The sequence below is a fragment of the Protopterus annectens genome, chromosome 2.part1 (genome assembly GCF_019279795.1).
Source record: "Protopterus annectens isolate FY-2018-M chromosome 2.part1, PAN1.0, whole genome shotgun sequence".
NCBI classification, from domain to species: Eukaryota; Metazoa; Chordata; order Ceratodontiformes; family Protopteridae; genus Protopterus; species Protopterus annectens.
This window is the reverse complement of record NC_056729.1, coordinates 874,164,789-874,185,925: the sequence shown is the minus strand read 5'-3', so window position 1 is coordinate 874,185,925 and position 21,137 is coordinate 874,164,789. Positions and strand designations below refer to the sequence as shown.

At 38.4% G+C, this 21,137-nt stretch overlaps 1 protein-coding gene across 4 annotated transcripts in view; it reads left to right on the top strand.

Annotated features, from left to right (window-relative positions):
• ASB5 (ankyrin repeat and SOCS box containing 5) overlaps positions 1-21,137 on the top strand; it is a 685,704-nt gene that overhangs the window by 467,398 nt on the left and 197,169 nt on the right. For all 4 annotated transcript variants that reach the window (XM_044062518.1, XM_044062520.1, XM_044062519.1 and 1 more), the window contains exon 3: positions 3,600-3,707. In XM_044062518.1, the coding sequence (XP_043918453.1) occupies positions 3,600-3,707 (108 nt within the window). The remainder of the gene's footprint in view (positions 1-3,599; positions 3,708-21,137) is intronic.

Genomic DNA, 21,137 nt, shown 5'->3' with positions numbered 1-21,137 from the left:
AGGTGACAAGATTCCCTGTATATCCCGTATAGCAGAGGACACCCCACACCTCACAACTTATATATACCAACTCTGACGTTGCACAGTAGTAAGGAAAAGTTTATATTCAATGATCAACAGTTGTTTTTGGTTTGCTCTTTTGGAACGAATGACATTCATTTAAAATTCTTTTAGTAACTAGACAAGCTCCCAAGGACTTTAGCACACCAGGTCTACCTGCCAAGAACTGCTTCATTAAGTTCCTACAATTTCATATTCATCACTTCAGTAATGCTGCCTACCCACTTTAGCCTCTGCCACTTTTTCTTTTGCCTTCAAACTTTCCCAGCAACATTGTGTTCCACAAAGAATCCTGTGTTTGCATTATACGTTTAAAGTATTTACATTTTAATTCGGTTATCAAACCTTCCAACAAACGGTCTGGACTTATTTCCTTAAATATTGAATGATTTAATCTTCCAGCAGTCCACAGAATTCTTAAAAGTTTTCTGGAACACCACATATTAGCAGTATTGGTTTTGTATCACTTAGCCTTAATTATGGCTCAGCTTTCTCATATGTTGTTACTGTGAACACCATAACGTTATCTATATGGACATTTGTTGACTATGAGATGTCTTTGTTTAAAATCTTATCCAGATTTTCCATAGCTTTCTTTATAAAATGAAATTGACTCTTAATTTCATGGCTATAATTACCATCTAAAAAGATCTGTAAGCCCATAAAAATTAAGTCACTTCATTCTCATCTGATTGTAAAGAACTGATGGAACTAGATAAAATATATATTTTTTTTTTTTGGGGGGGGGGGGCAATGAGCAACAAGTCAACTTGTACTTTTTGCTTTTAACTTCATTAACAAGCTCTTCCACTCCATTTCACTATTAGTGATCCGAATGGTTTTATCTGGATATATGACATATATTGGTTGTTAATAATTCTCCCAGTAATTTTGATTCCAGTATTTGACTCATCTAGCTTAACATTTTTGCACAATATATTCAGGTGATAACTTGAATAAGTATGATAACAACACATGGCCTTGTCTTACCTCATTCCTAATCTTGAACCATTTATGTATTTAGTATGTCTGTTTGCCAGTTTGCTTTTTTAACTGAGATAGTCCAACTGACAAATAAGCAACAAAGCTCATTTTCAGTGGAGTCCCAGAGAGAAAAGCTCCATAGTAATGCACATAACACAATGAATTCTATTTAGAATTACAATCGACAACAGTTGAGGTGTAACAATACAAAATTATATTAAAAGATTATGTACAATACACGCCCAATTAACAGTGTAAAGCGTGCATGCTGATCTGCGTGTTTGAGGAAGATAAGGAGATAAAGGTTGAGAATTAGGGAATAGATATTGTAATGAGTAAGAACTTAGGCAAAGGAATACTAGAGTGAACCTATGGGGTAATCAGAATTAGGTTATATTTGGACAGTGCGGTGCTTTTTCTAGATGATGCCTAAACTATGTTATGAATTTTGTAATACTTGTTTCTGCCCCGAACTTGGGTGGGATGGAATTCTATTCTATTTGTGAGAGTAGTGAAGTAAAGTGAGTCACCATAACTACTGTGAGATTTGGTGGTCATTGCTTGGTTTTCGTTTATGATATTCGGTTCTAACTGTTGCTTATTATTCTCCACAAAATTCCCATGTTGTTACGCCAACATTCTTTCTTAAACAGTGACGTGGTAACTTTCCCCATCATCACTTTTATGGTGATACAGGTTGTGATTCCAAACACCAGGGGGGGCAATTTGGTAAATGAAACTGAATGTGCTGAAACCAGGTGGATAGTGCGATTAGGAGCAGATAGGTCTCCTGGTATTAATGGGTATATACCTTTAAAACCCATCCTAAAGAAAAGAAGGGCTTTTTATTGAAATGTGATAGGCTGATATTTATTTTAAATATGTGAGGTTTTATACTGTGTGTTATCTGATGAAGGGCATATGGCCTGAAAGCGTTCATCTGTGGAAATAAAGTTTTTTGGTACTTTTATCGACGTGGTTGTCCTCTGTTTGCTTGTTTTTGGATATTTGTGGATCTGCTATGTACAGAGGACTTTGGTGCAAGAGACTGTTTTTTTCTTAGCTTTGTTTAACTATGGAATTTAGCATTGCAATCACCTCTGAGAGATGTAACTTTTTTTTTGCATTTGTTTCCAAAAGTTGCTGCAGATCCACATAAAACTGATAATCTTCTTCCTCCTTAGCGTCTTTTATTGGAGCATAAACTTGTATCATTAAAATGTTTAATTTAATGACTTACAGTCTGACTGAGACCATTCAGTCATTTTTTGAGATATAACCAAGCAGTGATTTTAGCAGCCTTTATTAATTCCATTTCTTCTGCAAGATTGTTGACCACAGTAGAAAACCTAATTCTAGCATTAATGAAAATATACTGGGCTGAATTCAGAAAGGCCACAGTGAGGTGTAAACAATGCATACACCTTGTGGCAGCTTTTTGGAATTCAGAAACAGCCCTACTGTAGTGCTTTTGCATAAAACATGCAACACAATGGTGGTCTGTCTCCACAGCCATGCTAAATGCTAATGAGGCATCGCAGAGGACAGACATATGCTAATTAGCCATGTGCAATCCCTGGGAACTGACTTTTGTTAGACACTTATGCAGCCAAGTAATTTGTTCGGCTACATAAATTAGCACTGTTGCTCCTGGCCACTCTGTAATGAACACAGCCAAAAAAAGTATGTTCATCCACTTCTGCAGAGTTAAGTTCGGGGGAGTTTAGCAGTCAGGTAGTGTTAGGGGGTATGTGCATGAGTTTATGCAAGGGGCAAGCATATGTGAGTGTATGTTTGAGTGTATATCTGTCTTGAAGGTAGCAGTGAAGGGGTTAGTAAGAGGGTAGGTTAGGTAGGTGTGTGTCTGTGTAAGGGTGAATGGATGATTATGTCTGTGAGTGTGATCTGTCATGAGGTGGCTGTGTGTGTGTGTGTGTGTGTGTGTGTGTGTGTGTGTGTGTGTGTGTGTGTGTGTGTGTGTGTGTGTCTGTGCATGTGTATTTTACTTGTGTATATATGTGGAAGAGTAGAAGGGGGCTGCTTGTGCTAACACAATGATTTGGCTGCTGATGTTAACCACTGCGGGAAAGTACTGATCAGTACTTGTGATAGAGGGACTTCAGAAAAATGCAAATTAGCTGATAATGAAATCTTTCCTTATTGCAGCTAATGTGTTTCTAAATCACAAATTAACACAAAATAACAAGCTTTTTACTGTGGCCCTTAGCATAAGTGCTAGGATTCTTCCTGAATTGTGTCTGCACTGTGTTTATGTAATATTACTGACAGCAAAGCTGAAATAAGAATAGAGAAGAAAACTACCAGAATATGGGATACTTGAAGGTGTTCTGATGAAGTTGCAGTGAATTTTAGGAATGAAAGCACCTAACTCTGGTTAATAAAGTTTTATACGTTATTGCTGGCTCTGAGTGGTCCTCTGTGCCTCACTAAGGAAGTTTCTTTCATTTATACTTGAAGAAGCATTACTACTGAATAATGTGGTATATGCTAAGACTATCAGGAATGGAGGCTCAAACTTTTGTATTCTTTTACAGGGTTATAGTCCAAATACACTGACCATTGACCATGTTACTCCACTCCATGAAGCATGCTTAGGAGATCACCTAGCCTGCGCTCGAGTCTTAATTGAGGCAGGAGCAAATGTAAGTTGGAAATATTTGCATTATTCATTGGTAGAGTTGAATGTTCATCTCTTTTTTTGTATTGTGATACAGATTTGTCCACTTGCAATGATTTATTGCTTTTCATACAGATAGGTTATAAAATGCTGCATTACGTCAGGCATATTACGTATGTCATATATTTGTGCCGAGTATTTTGTTTGCATTTTTTACAATGCACTACACTCACAAATAACAACCATATATGTTCTTATGATTTTGGTTATAAAAACAGCATGCTGACAGTTGCTTCTAATAAGTTTTAATATTGCATGACCTCAGAAGTTATTCTAATTAGTAAATGTGAAGAAGAAATCTCTTTTCCCCCCTCTCTCACATGTCAACATTTGCTGGGTTATGATATTTTCTAGCACTGGTCTTAAAGGATCTCAGTTTTTTTTCAAATATAAACCTTTTAATGCAAGTATAATTGTTTTCATTTAGTTATATTTAAGATTGGTCACTATAGAACTCAGATTAATAAATAAAGATATTTTGATGACACTTTACAAACACAAAATAGTAAACTACACATGGAACTTCTCTGTGGAGGATTGTTAATAAATAATTAAAATGAGGCAATAACAATAAAAAAACATTTGGGAAGTTTTGAGAGAATTGTCATTGTGCCTAGCAAAGAACTGTTTGGCAAAATGAATTACTCCATGAAAAATATGGTCTAGATAAGAAGTCAAAATTTACAGCCTAGGAGAGCCCAAGGCACAGAAAAGTATTATGAAAATGCATTATTCATAATGTGTTAAAGCAAGAAAGCATATGGCCTTGAATATAACTGCAAATAAAAAAAGAATTTTAAAATGACTTTAAAATGAAGTTAGATAAATAGATCTTGAACCAGAGAAAAATACAAACAAACACAAAACAGTGCACACTAAAGTCAGGAAACATGGAAAAGAATATTAATTATGGGGCAGGTGTGAAAGAACATTGAGTTATATGATGTAAAGATAAGCTAATAGTGGAAAAGCATCATGGAAGGTAGGCAGTTCTGGGATAGGCAAGAAGAGGAAGAACCACGGAGCTAATAATAAGATATCACGCTTCTTACAGAGGAGTGGTTCGGCCGTATCTATAGTGCTGTTTTCTTTTCTGGAGACCTCAGCTGTATAATGATATAGGAGAGAACCAGTTCACAGGAGGGTAGCCATAATGGTGCATGATTGTCATCAGATGCCATGTAAAGAGACAGGCTAATCTTTCCTGATGTGTCTAATCTGTAGAAAGGTCCTGCTAAGTAATTCTGAATACCAAATATAATGCACTCTTGAAATGCCATGGCTGCAAGGCATACAATTATCAAATATTCACATGCTTACATATAATGTTTTTACAATTCTTTTTAGTAAAGGTTCAGTTTTCAGTGATGTCTTTAACAGCATCATGGACTAGAAAATATCAAATATTAACATATTTAAAATCATGATCTTTGCTGAAGTATCCAACTTATGTATAATTTTAAAAGTTTCTATATCTACTGCACCAGGGAACCAATTACAGGAAGTTACAGTTTTCAGTGGGAGAGACTCTAAATAATCCAAACTAAATGAATGTTATGCTGGCATATGAGAATTAGTGAAGAGAAAAAAAACTAACACTTTTGGTAGATTTCTTGCTAATGCAAATGTGCAGACATTTATTATATGTGAACATCTCGGTGCCCAATATTCTGAACCTCACTATATTGAAATTTCAGTTTGACGCTTTCAACAGACCTGGCCTCAACCAGTTAATTAGTAGGGTTTTATACAAAGACCCTTAATAAAAGGAGGAAAATAAGCTAAAAGATGAAAATCTATAAACATGTCAGTAAAATCTATGCAGTCTGAGTAGTTATAGTGCTAAAAAAAAGTCACTGATAAGATCAAGATGGCACACATGAATGATGCATTGTAAATGGCTCAGAGGAGATATATTTCATAAAGAAAGAGAGGTAGATGCAAAGAACAGACTTCCTGTAGAAGTAACAAGCTTAAAAATACTGAATTTATTAACTCCAGGAACATATATAAGGTTATCATAAGTGCTGGGTGGGGTAAGGGGAGCAAAATTAATCTTGTTAAATTTACTTATTGTAAATTGTAAGTAGTGAAGTCATGTGACTGTTAGTTTCAAAACGGTGTAATTTCTATTACATATCTTCTATCTATTACTAAAACAACTTGGCACACATAAGGGTATCATCATGAGTACTAGGTAGAGTGAGGGAACAGAATTGGGTGAATATGTAAAATGTATAACTTTTCCAAAAATGTCAGTACTAGGTAAATCATGTAACTGTTAGGTTTCCTCCTTACTGTGTAATTTATGTGTTTCTCATCTTGCAAATGCATGATAATCCAAAACCTAATCCTACCCCCTACAGTTATTTTAATACCAAAACAACAATTACCATGACATGGTTTAGGATTGTGATCTTATGGGTGATGCTAAAGTGATATTACAAGCAATGCTTTAGCATTTGTTTGAACTGTAGTCATGAGAGTCTCTTTAAATGTGCTTTCAAATCTATGTAAAGAAATCGGAAACACTGACAATGTTTTACTGACATGAAAGCTTATCTTGTAATGTCAACTGTAGGGTAAGACTGGCTAACATGGGCAAGTGGTGTACTGAATATGTTATAGATTCATAGGAGATTACTAGGTTTATGGCTCAAGATCCCTTACAACCCTAGGCAGTTTTATGCAGATTTTACCCAATTTTCTATCTCTAAGGGAAAGATAACAAGGGTCAGCAAGCAGGATTTTGACTATTTTACAGACTGTTTCTATCCATAAGGGATGTGGACACCCACTACGAGTGAATTTGGGATTTCTCATCCATCCATTCATTGGTCCAGACTGAGTTTGAAGATGGTCATGGAAGGACTACACATCATGTCAATAAGAATCCTATTTCAGAGGAGGGGCAATCTCTGGGACACATACCTGTTGCTCTAGCATAATGCAGTTATATCAGAGATCAGGTTTACATCTTTGGAGCAGGGAAGCCTCGTACAGATAGTTTTAAGAATATGCAAAATTTCTATTAGGGCTGGGTCAGAGCTGCTTTCTCGGTCAGATACAGATCACCCCTCGGGAATAAGTAGATAACTGAATATAGTGATAGGGCTTTTAATAGATTCACATATAACAATGTTGGTTATACCCTGTATTTTTTCTGAGGACACTCCAGTTGTTTCAAGTACCTGGCAAGGTGTATGCCAAAGGGTGCATAGTACTTGATTACTGGTCTGATGAGGGCTGACTACAGTGGTACTATGATATCCTTAAATCTGGATGCCATACCCTTACTTATAAGCTGAGCCACAGAGAAGGATTTCTTCACCACCGTGGACACAAGGTGGTCAGAATTCAGATGAATATCTATCTAAGTATCCAGACCTGTACCACTAGGCCTACTATTAGGGGGATGTTATTAATGTTGTAATATGGAGTATTTGATTTCCCAAAGGGTATTATTAAGCACTTCTTTGCATTTAATTTGAGGTCACGACTCTGATACCAATCATTAGTCTGCATCAGACCTTTCTGTAGGATATCAACATTGTTTCGGGAGTCATTGACTGCCCCCAACTTGCAGTCATCAGCAAACTTGGTCAGCCAAAGGCCATCTCCATTTGCCTTAATATTTGTGAAGTATATTCCAAACAGGAGTTGACAGCACTGAGCCCTGTGGTACTTCACTGGTGACTGGCTTCTTTCTGGATGTAGATCCCTCAGCCTAACTACATGTGTCCTATCTTTGAGCCATTTGGCTGTCCATCTAGTGATGCTTTGTGGTTATCCTTTGCTTTGGGACTATTTTAGTCTTGTATTCAGCTTTTGATGTCTTGACTAGTTCCTTGATTGGCCTGTTGACACTAATGAGGGTTTTTTTTTCTCTGTTGCTCTCCCTCCTTCGTAACTTCTAGACAGGAGTTTCTTCCTTCTGTTGTATAGTCTATTTATGCTAGGGGTCCATCAGGGTGGCTTGTTTTTCTGGCTAGACCTGGGTTTAGTTTGGTCAGGTACTGCCATTTCTATGCACTTGTTTACATGGTTGTGCAGGGCATTCATGTATAATTCTGCATAGGCCTTCATGTTTTTGGGTTTTGGGGGAGCTTTAAAATTGCCTATGCTATCATTTAGCAAGAGATAATTTGCCTTGGAAAAATTATTTAGGGACTTTTGGTTTGATGGGGGAACTAGAGTCACATTTATTTCAAAGGAGATGGATTTATGACCCTGATCTAACCAATGAGGACATTACACTGGGGGTGGGGGGGCTGCAAGGCTCTCCCATGTTTGTGAGTAATATGTCAAGGATATTTGAGACCCTAGTGGGAGTGCAGTCCATCTGTTCCAGAGCATCTGCATCAACAAAGTTCAAGAATCTCTGAGCCTGCATGTTAGTGGTTGTACATGTTTCCCAGTTTATCGAGGGGCAGTTAAAATCTCCCTTGAGTACTGTGTTGGGCTTAATGGAAAGTGATTCTAGTAACTTCAGGTATTTGGACTGGATTTCATGGTTCATGTATTGGGACCTGTAGGTAGCAATGATATAGGTTCATAGGTTCATAGGTAGGTACTAGGCTATCTGCCCAAAGACATTTATAAGCCTAGCCAGAATGTGTTGGCTTTCGCTGCCCCCTTAGATTAGTTCCCTGTGCCTCTGTCCGGCAGAGCCACTGAAGTGATCCCCGAGGTAAACTTTCTGTTTCCCATCCACTCGTCAAGATTTCTTTTGAAGAATGTTAGCGAGGAGCTCTGCCTAATGTAGATTGGGATCTTGTTCCAAAGCATGGGAAGACTCTGGGACACGAATCTATCCCTCCAGCACGTCCTATTTATTGTTGTGGTGAGGTTTAGATCCCTAGAGCATGTGGCTCACTGGGATAAGGTTTTCTTTAGGTAGAGCATTTCCATCAATTCTGGGTTGGACATGGCGCCTTGTGTGTCAGGCAGAGATCACCTCTGAGTAGGCGGTATGCAACCGAGTACAGCTGTAATTTCTTCAGTCGAGCTGCATAGGGCATCTGTTTGAGACCAGTGATCCTCTTGGTGAGGTACTTCTGTGGTCTTTCCAGCTGTTGCAGGTGTCTTGTAAGGTACATCCCAAATGGGGCGTTGTACTCTATGATGGGTCTGATGAGTGATGAGTAGAGGGCACAATGACCTCTTTTGATCTGGATGTGAACCGTTTTGTGATTAGGTGGGCCACGTAGAAGGATTTTCTAACCACTTTGGCAATGTGATTATCAAAGGTGAGATTACTATCTACTTGGGTCCCCAGATCCCTTATTACGTCTTCCGTATTTAGGGGACTACCACCTATGCGGTAGTTTGTGGGTACTTTGTTTTTTCCAAAGGGGATGACTATGCATTTTTTGACATTTAGCTTGAGGCCATGATTTTGATACCAGGTATCCGTCTCTGTGAGACTCTTTTGGAAGATGTCTGTGTCAGCCAAAGAGTCAATTATAGCCCCTAGTTTGCAGTCATCTGTGAACGTGGTCAGCCATAGTTCTCCTGTGCTTGCCTGTACCTCTGAGAAGTATATGGCGAACAGGAGGGGTCCTAGGACTGAGCCCTGGGGCACTCCACTTGTAACCGATTTAGAGTCGGACCTAGCTCCCACAACTCTCACCATATGGGTTCTGTCCGTGAGCCAGTTGGCAACCCATCTTGTGACATAGGGGTTTATGTTCAGGCTGGTGAGCTTATCTATAATACCAGAATGGGGAATGGTGTTGAAGGCCTTTGCGAGGTCTGGGTAGGCTGTGTGTAACACCTTTCCCTCATCTATAGCCTTGGTAACTGTCTCAAAGACGTCCACCAGGTTTAGGAGGCAGGATCTGCCCTTAACAAAGCCGAACTGCATAGGGTCCAGGGTTTGGAGGTTCCCAATGTCTCTGTTAATGAGTTCCATGATGATGCGCTCCATAGCCTTACAGACTAAGCTTGTCAGGCTTATAGGGTGATAGTTCCAGGGGTCTGTTGTGGCTCCACCTTTGTGGAGTGGAATAACTGCTGCTGTGTGCGACTCTGTGGGTGCATAGCCTGTGGAGAGGCTGAGTTTGAACAGTGTGTTTAGGTGAGGGGTTAGTTTGTCTTTGAGCTCATGTAGAACGCAACCTGGGACACTGTCCTGTCCCATTGATGCTGTGTTTTTGGCTTTGGAGAGGGCTGTTTTAACCTGAGTCTCTGTGAATTCAGGGACTCTACATTCTTCTGGTATGGTTATGGGCCCTCTTGGGGGTGAGAGGGGGGTGAAGTTTGCACTGAACCTATCTGCCAGGATGTTGATGATATCGGTTGGTTCAGTGTATTTTGTGCCATTCTGCACTAACTCCAAGCAGATCTGAGCATTGTCACTTAGATTCTTGACATAGCTAAAGAATGCCTTGTGGTTATCTTTGGAGTCCTTGGCAATTTTTCTCACAAAGCTCACCTTGGATGATTTTATGAGGGATCGTAGTTTCACGCTGATACTGATCAGGGATGTCTTCCCTTCTTGGGATTTTACTCTTTTTCTGTACTAGTTTCCTCCTTCTGTTGTATAGCTTGTTTATGGCAGGAGTCCACCAGACTGGTTTCCTTTTCTTGGAGGAGTGAGCCTTGGTTTTGCTTGGGATTGCATGATCCATGCATTCTTGTAGGTGCCCGTAGAATACATTAGTAAAGAATTTTGCAGCTTGGACAGTGTTATCCTTCAGCATGGGGGCTTTGAAACTTTCAACCTCGGTCTTAAGTAACGTGAAGCTTGCTTTTGAAAAGTTTTTCATGGTGGTTTTCTTGTCCAGGGGTGGGGGCGGAATGTGGATATCCAAAGTGATTTGATTATGGTCAGATCTAACCAGCGAGGGGTTGACCACCGGTGTAGAACACTGTCGCCCATGTTGGGTGATGACCAGGTCCAATATGTTGTCACCTCTGGTGGGAGTGTTGACCAGTTGAACCAGGGCATTTGAGTTCATAAATTCTAGGAAATTTTGGGCAAGGGAGTTAGTACTTGAGTAGTTCTCCCAGTTAATGTTTGGATAATTGAAATCACCCAATATTAGGGAATTTGGTAGGACCTTTATGTTTCCCAGTGTTTCCAGGAACGTGGAATGGGGGTCCAGGGACATGGTGGGTGATCTGTAGCAAGCTACAATTTGAACTGCTGTTTTGCCCATTGTTAGTTGCACGTGGATGATCTCTGAAGCATCGTGCTGTGCCACTAACCTGGAGGTGTGGGTAACCTTGATGAATATGGATACGCCCCTGCCTTTTGTATTTTGGTTTGGGTTCTGTGGCCAAAATGTATGGTATGAGTTGTAGCCTGGTAGTGCTGGAGTGCTCTCTGGAGCCTTACACCAGGTTTCTGTTACTGCACATATATCGATTTTCTCCATACTGAGGAGTGCCTCGAGTGCATGCATTTTGAGGTTCAGACTTCTGGCATTGAGTAGCACTACCCTCAGTTTTTTGTTACTTGTGCTATTTACGGCAGTAGGTTTGTCTTCTGAGCCTTGCCTAAAAAAGGCACTATGGGGGTGGCAAGAGCCTTGGCCAGTATTCGAAAGCCTAAGGGTGACAGGTGCAAGCCATCTCTAGCGAAGCAGCGTGGCTTGTCGAGCATGTCATCCCAGGTGGACAGACACTGGATCCCCTTTGAATGACACCAGAAACTTAGCCAATTGTTGAAACTGAGAATTTTTTCTTTATACTGTGGTATCATTCTTGGTGAGGGCAGGATGCTACTCAGGGTCAGGGTCATACCAGCCTTGGCTACGTGATCAGAGAGCTCTTCCATGTCTCTTTTCATGTGGTCCAGAGAGGTACGGCTCAGGTCATTCACACCAACATGGACAATGACAGAGTCATATTTGTACTTGTTCTGTAGTGACCTGAGTGCTTGTGTTATGTGGCGGATCCTGGCGCCCGACAGGCAGCTAACAGTAACCTTCTCCTTATTCAGCCTAGTGAGTGGGACATCAGTGTGCCTGACTATAGAGCCACCTCTTACTAGTATGTTGGTATGTTACTTTGCCTTAAGGGCTGTGATTGCATGGCACACTGGTTTTGTGAAGTATGTGTTTCATGGTTTGTGTTGGGGGGTGGAGGTTGCTTGGATGTTTGCTTTGGAGGTCTCTGTTGGTTTTGCAGATTTTTATTTAGAGCCTCCGAGTATGTTTTCTTGTATTTATGTGTGTTTTTTCCAGTGCTGCTTTAATGAGTTTATGTGAGACTGGTGGTGGATGCAAGTATTTCCCATCTCCTCTTGACTGTCTGATCCAGTCTTGGGTTGAGAGAGCTTAGCCTCCAGTTTGGCTGAATAATTGCATCTCTCGCATGTATTAGTGTTTGGTGATAGGAGGAGGGGGTTGTCTGTGTACATGAGGCAGTTGTAACATTGCCTCAAAATGCCCAGATTCACTAGTTGGACTGGAGAGTACACCTGAAACTGCCCTTTGGACATGCCTGGATAGGTACAGTGAACTGTTTTACTGGATGGCTGGTAAGGTCAAATAGAGAGCCTTGTCCTTCTGTACAGTACAGGAGGGTCTAGTGCTAGGGTTTATAAGTGCTTTCTATAAGTTTTGAGTAAGTGCCAGGGTGAGAAATGAGTGGCGTGAATGCTTAAGTTGAACGTTTGTCTAGATCCAAGGGAAAAATTGAAGAGGAGACTTTGTGGAGCCGGGAATAGTTTTATCCTAGCTAACCAGTGCTGCCTGGCGTGCAAAACCGGGCAAATACGGCATTTATAGCAGGAAAATGAAAGAGATAGAAATTATCCCAAAATGGCCAATAAACTACTAATTTATGGGCTGAAACCACTCCTCCAGGGACAGACAGGCTGCTCAAAGCTCCCCTCTCTCACAGGTGAACAGAGAACTTCCTTCTATCCAAGTAAGGTATGGGCAAACGCAGAGATTTGTAACACAACCCTGAATTCAGCACTAACCTGAAAACTGGACTATACTAGCTTAGGAAGGCGGGAAACAAGCAGATATATACATATATATATATATATATATATTTTTTTTTTAAATAAAGCATATACACTCAAAAAACACTTTAAATGCACAGAAAATGATACTTATTGTTATATATCGCAGATCAAAGTTGTAGTCAATGCCACTAGTAATAAAGTAGGAAGGAACACAAATACAGTAAAAGCAGATGAATAAAGTAAATTATATATATATATATATATATATATATATATATATATATATATATACATATATATATATATATATATATATATATATATATATATATATATATATATATATATATATATATATATATATATATAAACAATAGAAAATGAACAAACTGATTTAAACAAGTTACCCAATTAACCAGAAAAAAAGCTCAAAACTGAGCCCTGTTCCAGCAGTCTTCAATCAGACAAGTTCTAACTGCACACCCCTGCTTACTAGGGTGCAGGGGAACCTTCTCCAAAAAAGATGGCCTGGATCAGTGCTCAAGTTATACAAACAAAGCTATATTCAGCAGGCCTGAATCTGGTCAATGCTACAGCAACAAGCTGCACCAATTTCAGAAAGAAACAGTTCAAATAAGCAGGCACAATAAGCCTGTGACCAGATATTCCCAGCTCAGAAGGGCAGAATCCAGCCTCTCCTCCCACAAGAGTGCAGACCACAAACCTTCTTAATGTAGAATAACTGGCCTGAAGCCCAAGTGCTTAAGCCAGAAATAATACACTTTTAGAATAGCAGAAACTGGGCCTTCAATCAGCAATTCCCAACTTAGAAGGATGTAAGCTACCTGTCCTGCCACAACAGTGCAGACAACAAACCTTCTTAATGTAAAACAGCCTGTATGAAGCCCAAGTACTTAAACCAAAAGACTTAGAATAACAGGTAGGGGATTTTCCCTATGAACAGCTTTACATGGTGTAGCTCAAGTGAGTCATCCTGCTTGACCAATGTAGAGGTGTGATTGCTTTTTATGTAAATAGAAACACCTCCTCCTTTCAGTTTTTTGCTTTTCAGAGGGTGGTCTGAATATGTGATAGGCATTGTAGCTTTGGACTGCTAGGGTGTTTCTTTAGCCTTGAACCATGTCTCTGTAACTGTACAGACATCAGCATTCTCCAGGGCACGGAGACCTTCCAAGGAGTGCAGCTTCTATTTAAGACTCCTAGAAATGAGCAGCTATACATTTAGCTTGGCATTAGGAGAATTTCTGACGTTGGTAGGTCTGTTGGCTTGGCACTGCCGAAAAAAGCACTGTGGGGGTGACTAATGCCTTGGCCAGTAATCAATAACCTAGCAGCGACAGTTCCAGACCATCTCTGGCAAAGAAGTGTGGCCTGTTGATCATGCTGTCCCAGGCTGACAAATAATGGATCCCTTTGGAATGACACCAGTAGCTTAGCCAATTATTAAAGTTATTTTCTGTTTGTATTGTGGTATAATTCTTGATAAGGATAGAATGCTGCTCAGTGTGAGGCTCCTACCAGCCTGTCATGGATATTCAGAGATGTCCATCATATCTCTCTTCATATAGACCGGGGAGGTGCGTCTCAGGCCATTCACACCCATATGGAATATGACTGAGTCATACTGGTACTCGTGGTTGAGTGACCTGAGTGCCTGCATGATCTGGCAAATCCTGTCTATTAAGTTTCATAGAGATCACAGCATGATAGTTATAATAAAACTTAACACATTTATAGCAGTTTAAAGTAGAGTTTACCTGTATAATGCCTTGCAGTAAGGAAAGTGTAAAAGGGATAATTTCCCTAACCTAACATTAAAATATAAAAAACACATAAGTACTATACCAGGTGTTGTAGTGGTATTTAGCAGTAAAATGATTACAGTGGGCACTGAGTTGGAATGTTTACTGCTGTCATCCTGAAAATTTTTTTCTTTAGACACATTATAAACTTAGAGATGCAATCACTTCAATCTTCACATGAGGGAATATGGTTCCATGCCATTTGACTGAAAAAGAATCTTGAAAATGGAATTTTCCCTTTACCCACTATTGCTCGATCCTGCAGTTGGTATACATAATAAGCAGGGAGGTATTGGGTATGAAGGGGAACCTTCTACATTAAGTAAGTTTCAAAATTTTGGGTTTTCGATATTTTTTGTTTCAGTAGAGCTATATATATATATATATATATATATATATATAGAGAGAGAGAGAGAGAGAGAGAGAGAGAGGAGTACTTTAAATATGCAAATAATTTAAACACCCAGATGTCAATGTCGCCAATATTGACAGAAAAAAACAAGTTAACATGTCATTGTGCAGACCATACAACAATAAAACAGAATTTTTTGCAAGATGACATGCCCCCTGTATCCCCTGTATGGGCAGTTGTGTCCCCACACTGTCTGGTGATTATATATTCTTTTTCTGAGGTAAAAGAGTACTTGGAAAAATGGATATTCCATCATCCTGGTAAAGACTCACAATTGTCAGCCATGTGTTTTGTCTGACAAGTATGTTGACAAAAATGGATGACTACTTTAAGCACTCGCAACTTAATTAAATGCTCTTATAAATAAATAAATCTATATTTATATCTATATCTACAACTACGTGTGTATATATATATATATATATATATATATATATATATATATATATATAGGTTACCCCTTAGTGGCTTGAATATTCATTTCTTTGAATCTTTGACAGCCGGGTGTATAACAATTGGCAAATATAAGTTTTACCAAGTGATCTGTCTGCCGAGTTTTGGATTCTGAAAGGTCAGTATGGCTGTTTACATTAATCAAGAAACTATAAGATGTTTCAAAAGTTTTGGAATAGAGGGTAGGTGTGTGTGTGTGTGTGTGTGTGTGTGTGTGTGTGTGTGTGTGTGTGTGTGTGTCTGTCTGTCCTATCTTACAAATGCATTATAAAACCAAAACCTAACCCTACATCTGCCCATAACCATGACCTTACACCTTACCTTAAAAAAGCCCTTTCTATAATACTGCCACTGTTTACACAAATTTGGTCTGAATGTAATTGTAGGGTTTTCTAACAGGATTGCAAAAGAAAACTTTTTGTTTTTCTTTTGCAATCTTTGCGGTTTTATTATTTGTCTTTTTGAATAGGTTTGGAATGCTGGAATCAATAAATTGTGTTTCAGTAGCTGCGTCTATCTCTCTTTATATATCTATATCTATCTATATATATATCTATCTATATATATATATATATATATATATATATATATATATATATATATATATATATATATATATATAAATATATATATATATAGCTATAGATATATATAGACTATATATATATATATATATATATATATATATATATATATATATATGTGTGTGTGTGTGTGTGTGTGTGTGCGTCTGTGTATATATATATATATATATATATATATATATATATATATATATATATATATATATATATGTATATATATATATGGGAATTGAATGTGGACAAATCCCCCTTTGGTTGACATCTGTTTAGTCGATTACACAGATGGTCGACAGGTGTGTGAGATTGTCAGTCCCTGGAGAGGGGAATATTCTCTTTCCCCAGGAATTGTGCTAATTCAACGTTAGTTTATATAATTAGTAGTGGTGTGTGGAATGTAGACTTGCCCCTATGAAAAAAAAATATATTTATATATATATATATATATATATATATATATATATATATATATATATATATATAGATAGATATATCATAGTATGCAAATAATGTTATTGTATGCAATGTTTTATAATTAGTGAACATCTTGAAAATAACAATCATAAATGAGAGTAGTGAGTAGTACAATAAGTGCCATTAACGATCCTTGAAATGGCTCCCTCCAACAAGAATTACGAGAGGGAAATGTCCATTGCAGCTCAGATTCAAAAATGAACAAATAAAAAGAAGTTGTACATAGCAGATCTTTCTTAGTGCTTCTACAGAAACTATAACAAAGAGCTATACTAGCTCCTTGATACACTTAGTATCTGACACAGTAAGTAGCACTTTAAATAATTTAAACAGCTACATTGTTAAATGCTTGCTGCTCTAACACTGACTTACAGAGACCAATCAGCACCCTTACAGCTTGCATCCAGGGCTGCAACCCCATTCACCCTACCCGAACTATGACTTTCTTATAAATAATGTATATCACATAACTTTTTAAATGCTTTATGTCCTTTTAAGGCAGAACAAGCAAGCATCTTATAGTTTGATGCTTAAAATGGAGGATGGTGCTCCTTGTAATTAGAGAAGCTGGCCACTTGATACATGACTGGTTTGTAACTGGGAGAGCAGTACTGCGGAGTAGCAAAGAAACACACTGAAAAAATCTGAAAAAATCTGGATGTTTTCTGTTAAGAATGCAGACAGAAGCTGTGTAAAATCACATTGTTACTTCAACATGACTGGCTTGACAGTCTGTAAAACATTTGTTCTTTTGTGCTAAAGACATTCCATCAATATTTTCCTTTTTAATATAACCACATTATTTAGTTGATTTGATGAATTAGTTCTGTCTGTTGCTTTATTTGATACCCTGTTACTGCATGCAGCAGGTGACTTTGGCACAGTTTTCTCTATGCCAGAAAGGATCCTTAGTTATGCTTTTTGATGCTTGAAACATGACTATTACTTCATTATTTTTTCCCAGTTGGAGAGAACAGTATTCCTATGGTGTGGTTTGGAAGTTTCCCATGGAGTATATCTATGTTTACCCTTGTTCCAAAATGATGAACCTTAAGCAGCTTCTTCAGACAACTGCTGCTGTACCTCTGGGGATAGCGATGATTGCCAAGTCCATGGCAATGCCTAAGACTACCAGTTGTGAAATAGTGATAACCCTGATCGACAATGCAGTTGCTGAAATGATTTATTATACTGCTTGCTGCATGTGGTAACAATATGGATGAAAGATTTGTCCTACTTTAAAGGGTTTTAGAAGCACCTGATAAGCATTTAACCAGGGAGGAAAACCGCCAAATGCACCTTGTTGAACTTGGACGACACACTCATTAGGAGGGATGAGATAAGATAACATGGGCTAAAATCCTCTCATCTGAGTTAACTGGTGAACCATTAAAAACCTTTATGGACATTAAAGAGACTGAATACCAGGACTATGATTCAATAAAAACAGCCCTGTTAGCTTTGAGATACAGTCTTAAGTGTATCATAACAGAGCATTTCCTCAGAAGAAAATGCTAATATTTCAATTATGTGATTTGAATCACTTACTTAAATTATGGTTAATATGAGAGTTAACACATTAGTAGTAAATGATAGATATTTTATCATTTCTAAATTTAAAAGCCTTCTATATTAAGAAAATATATATATTTCAAAGTGACATTAAAGTTACTGAAAATGTTGCTACTAGCAAAATTATTTAACAAAACTCTTTTCAACCCTGACCAGTCTAGATGGAGTCACTACAGAATGTTGAATTTCCAAAACTTCGAATTTCATATGGTCGAGACCATATGATCGAAGTTTTGAAATCTCGAAACTCTGAAATGAATACAAAAATACAAAAACAAGTTTCTCAACGTTTTTACAGGGGGTAGATCCTCCCCTGCACCACCCATACCCCTGCTACTTAAATATACCAACTCCGAGATCACACTACAGTGAGGAAAAGGGAAATCTTGCTTTCCGTGCTGTATGCAGATCTCCGTTCAGAATTTTGAGATTTCAAAACTTCAATCATATAGTCTCGACCATATGAAATTCGAAGTTTTGGAAATTCGACATTCTAATGGGAACCCATCTACACATATAGTATAGCCTGTGTTTAAAGTTAATAACTAACAGAAATATCAACTACAGAGATGCTGTATTTTAAACGTGGGAAAAGGGTCACACAACCAGATTTTATGCTAGTAGTACAACAAAACGTACGCTACTAATGTTATGCCTACTGAATTAGTAAGCTGTCTGCTTGAATATTACAATCAGTTTCTTTAATTGTGCTACTGCAAAGTTAGGGAGCTACAAAGACTACTAGACTCAGGCAGTATAGTTATGCTTTTCATTATGTATTCAAAAAGAAGAACCTTACTAAAAAAAAAAGTTGGAAGTAACCCGTTACCCAGGGAGAAATGCGTACTGAGTTTTGCATGATAGTTCATCCTCTTGCTGCAGTTTATAATTTAACACAAGACATGATAATAGTGAAACTTTTTTTCCCCACTTTAAAGATTTGTGAATGAAATGGGGAGAAACTAATCCTTTCAATTGTCTACCTTATCAGTGTGAGGATGGAAAGCAGTAAGTGAATAAGTCTACCAATATATCTCAGCCTAAACTAGAAAGGAAAGGGTAACCACTAGATAATTTCATGAATGTATTAATCCAAAAAAAGTTCACACTCTCTTTTTTCTGTCCCACTCAGACTTAGCGGATTGAATGACTATAGTAGCCAAGAGATGAAGGGGGGAAGGTCATCCATATTGCTATGCTTCTCTTCAGGTCTATGCTCAGTGGAGAAGTGAAAGAGTTGTGGGCTCAAAAAAGTAGGTGCATATTAGTTCATCATGACTATGAGTGGGCAGGATCCATAATGTTTACCCTGAAAGTAATATGAGTGTTGACACTGCCCACTTAATAAATAGAATTTAATTTTCACATCAACATACTTTGTTTTGGGGATTGTGCTTCTTCTTTAAATAGGAAATGGCATGTTCCTCACTTATACTTTTAAGGGGCAAAACAGCCCTATCCTTGCATCAGAGTCACCTGTCTGCAGAATGAAGTTTTTATTAAAGTCAGGGGTATTAAATGCAATTTGCATACAAAGAACATTTTTCAAAACCATAAAGTTTTTTTTAATGTCATTGGATCAATTAACTTTCATGGGGGGCTTCTTTAAAAAAATATTTGCCAGTAAGTAGGACATAGTATCAAAGTAAAGTATGAATTCTGTATAATAATTAACTAGCCTCAAAAAACCCTTCCCAGCTTCTTTACATGTGCCCCTGGATTTACTGATCTACCGTGCATGACTCAATTAGTCCTGCATGGAAAATTAGGAAGCAGCAGTTGAAGAGGAGGATGGGAGCGCGTGCCATGCATATTAATGAAGGTGCGCTGCCTGAACTCCAAATGCTACACAGGGCGTGGACGAGTGCAGGGGGCATGCCTGAGAGTAGAGCTCTCAGAATAAATATGCCCCTGCAAAGTAGAACAGAAGAATGCATAAACAAATGAGTGAGACAGCTCACAAGTGTCTGTATATCCCCACCAACAGTCCCCATGTGTTCAGCAGCAACAGTACAGTCAAATAAAATGAAGAAACCCTATTATTTATTTGCTTTAAAACCCTGAGTACAGCTAACTGTAGGTGCACGGGTTTGCCCATCACCTAGCTACGGTGAAAGCAGCTGAAAAGGCTGAAAAGGATGACAAGGAATATATATGCAAATGAAGCACCACAGCAATAGTGGAGTGGTTAGAGCATCCGCCTAATGAACAGGCATTCCTGGTTCGAGTCCCACTGCTGCACAAATCATTTTGCACAGGAAATCTGTATATGAACATAATTTTACATAATTTTGCCATATAACCTACAGAATAACAATTAAATGTGAACTGGAGTACTGCATGAAATGCACAAGTGAAGTGTTAGTGTCATAATGAATAAGGCACATGTAAGCAGGTCTAAGCACAAATAAGCTGCGGTAAGCGTGTACAAGTGTGTTTGCATGGGGGTAAGCATTGCCCATACAGAGTAAGCAAAGTAGAAGCTAATGAGTATAAGAAACTGTAACCGGAGGTTAGCAATGCTTACCGTTGTGCAAACCTGCACAAACCTGCTTACAACCACTTTAAAGTGCCTTAATCACTCTGGATCCAACGACTGGAATTCTGCCCAGCAACAAAATACACTGCCTCAGCAAGGCTCAAACCCAGGACCCTCTACACTAAGCCATCATAGCAATAGATAGGCGAGATTAAGGCCATACATCCCACACATCCACATGGATTTATATATATATATATATATATATATATATATATATATATATATATATATATATATATATATATATATATATATATATATATACATATATATATATATATATATATATATATGTATGCAGATATATATGTGTGTGTGTGTGTGTGTGTGCGTAGATATACACAGACATACAGCTATGATAGGAAACAGCACACAAGGATGACATATGTTCACAGGCTATGCCAACGGAAGTGGGGGGCCCAAGCAAGAAACATGTAACACGTAGCATCATCCCCCCCCAGCCAGCCAGAGAAAACATACACACAAACCCGCAAACAATGTAAATAGTCCACTGCTCCCCAGACCACAGGCAGGATACACCCGGGGGAATGCACAGTGCACCGCTGAAATCTAAACTTGGAACACAGACAGGAGCGTCCCTTGCGGGATGCCCCA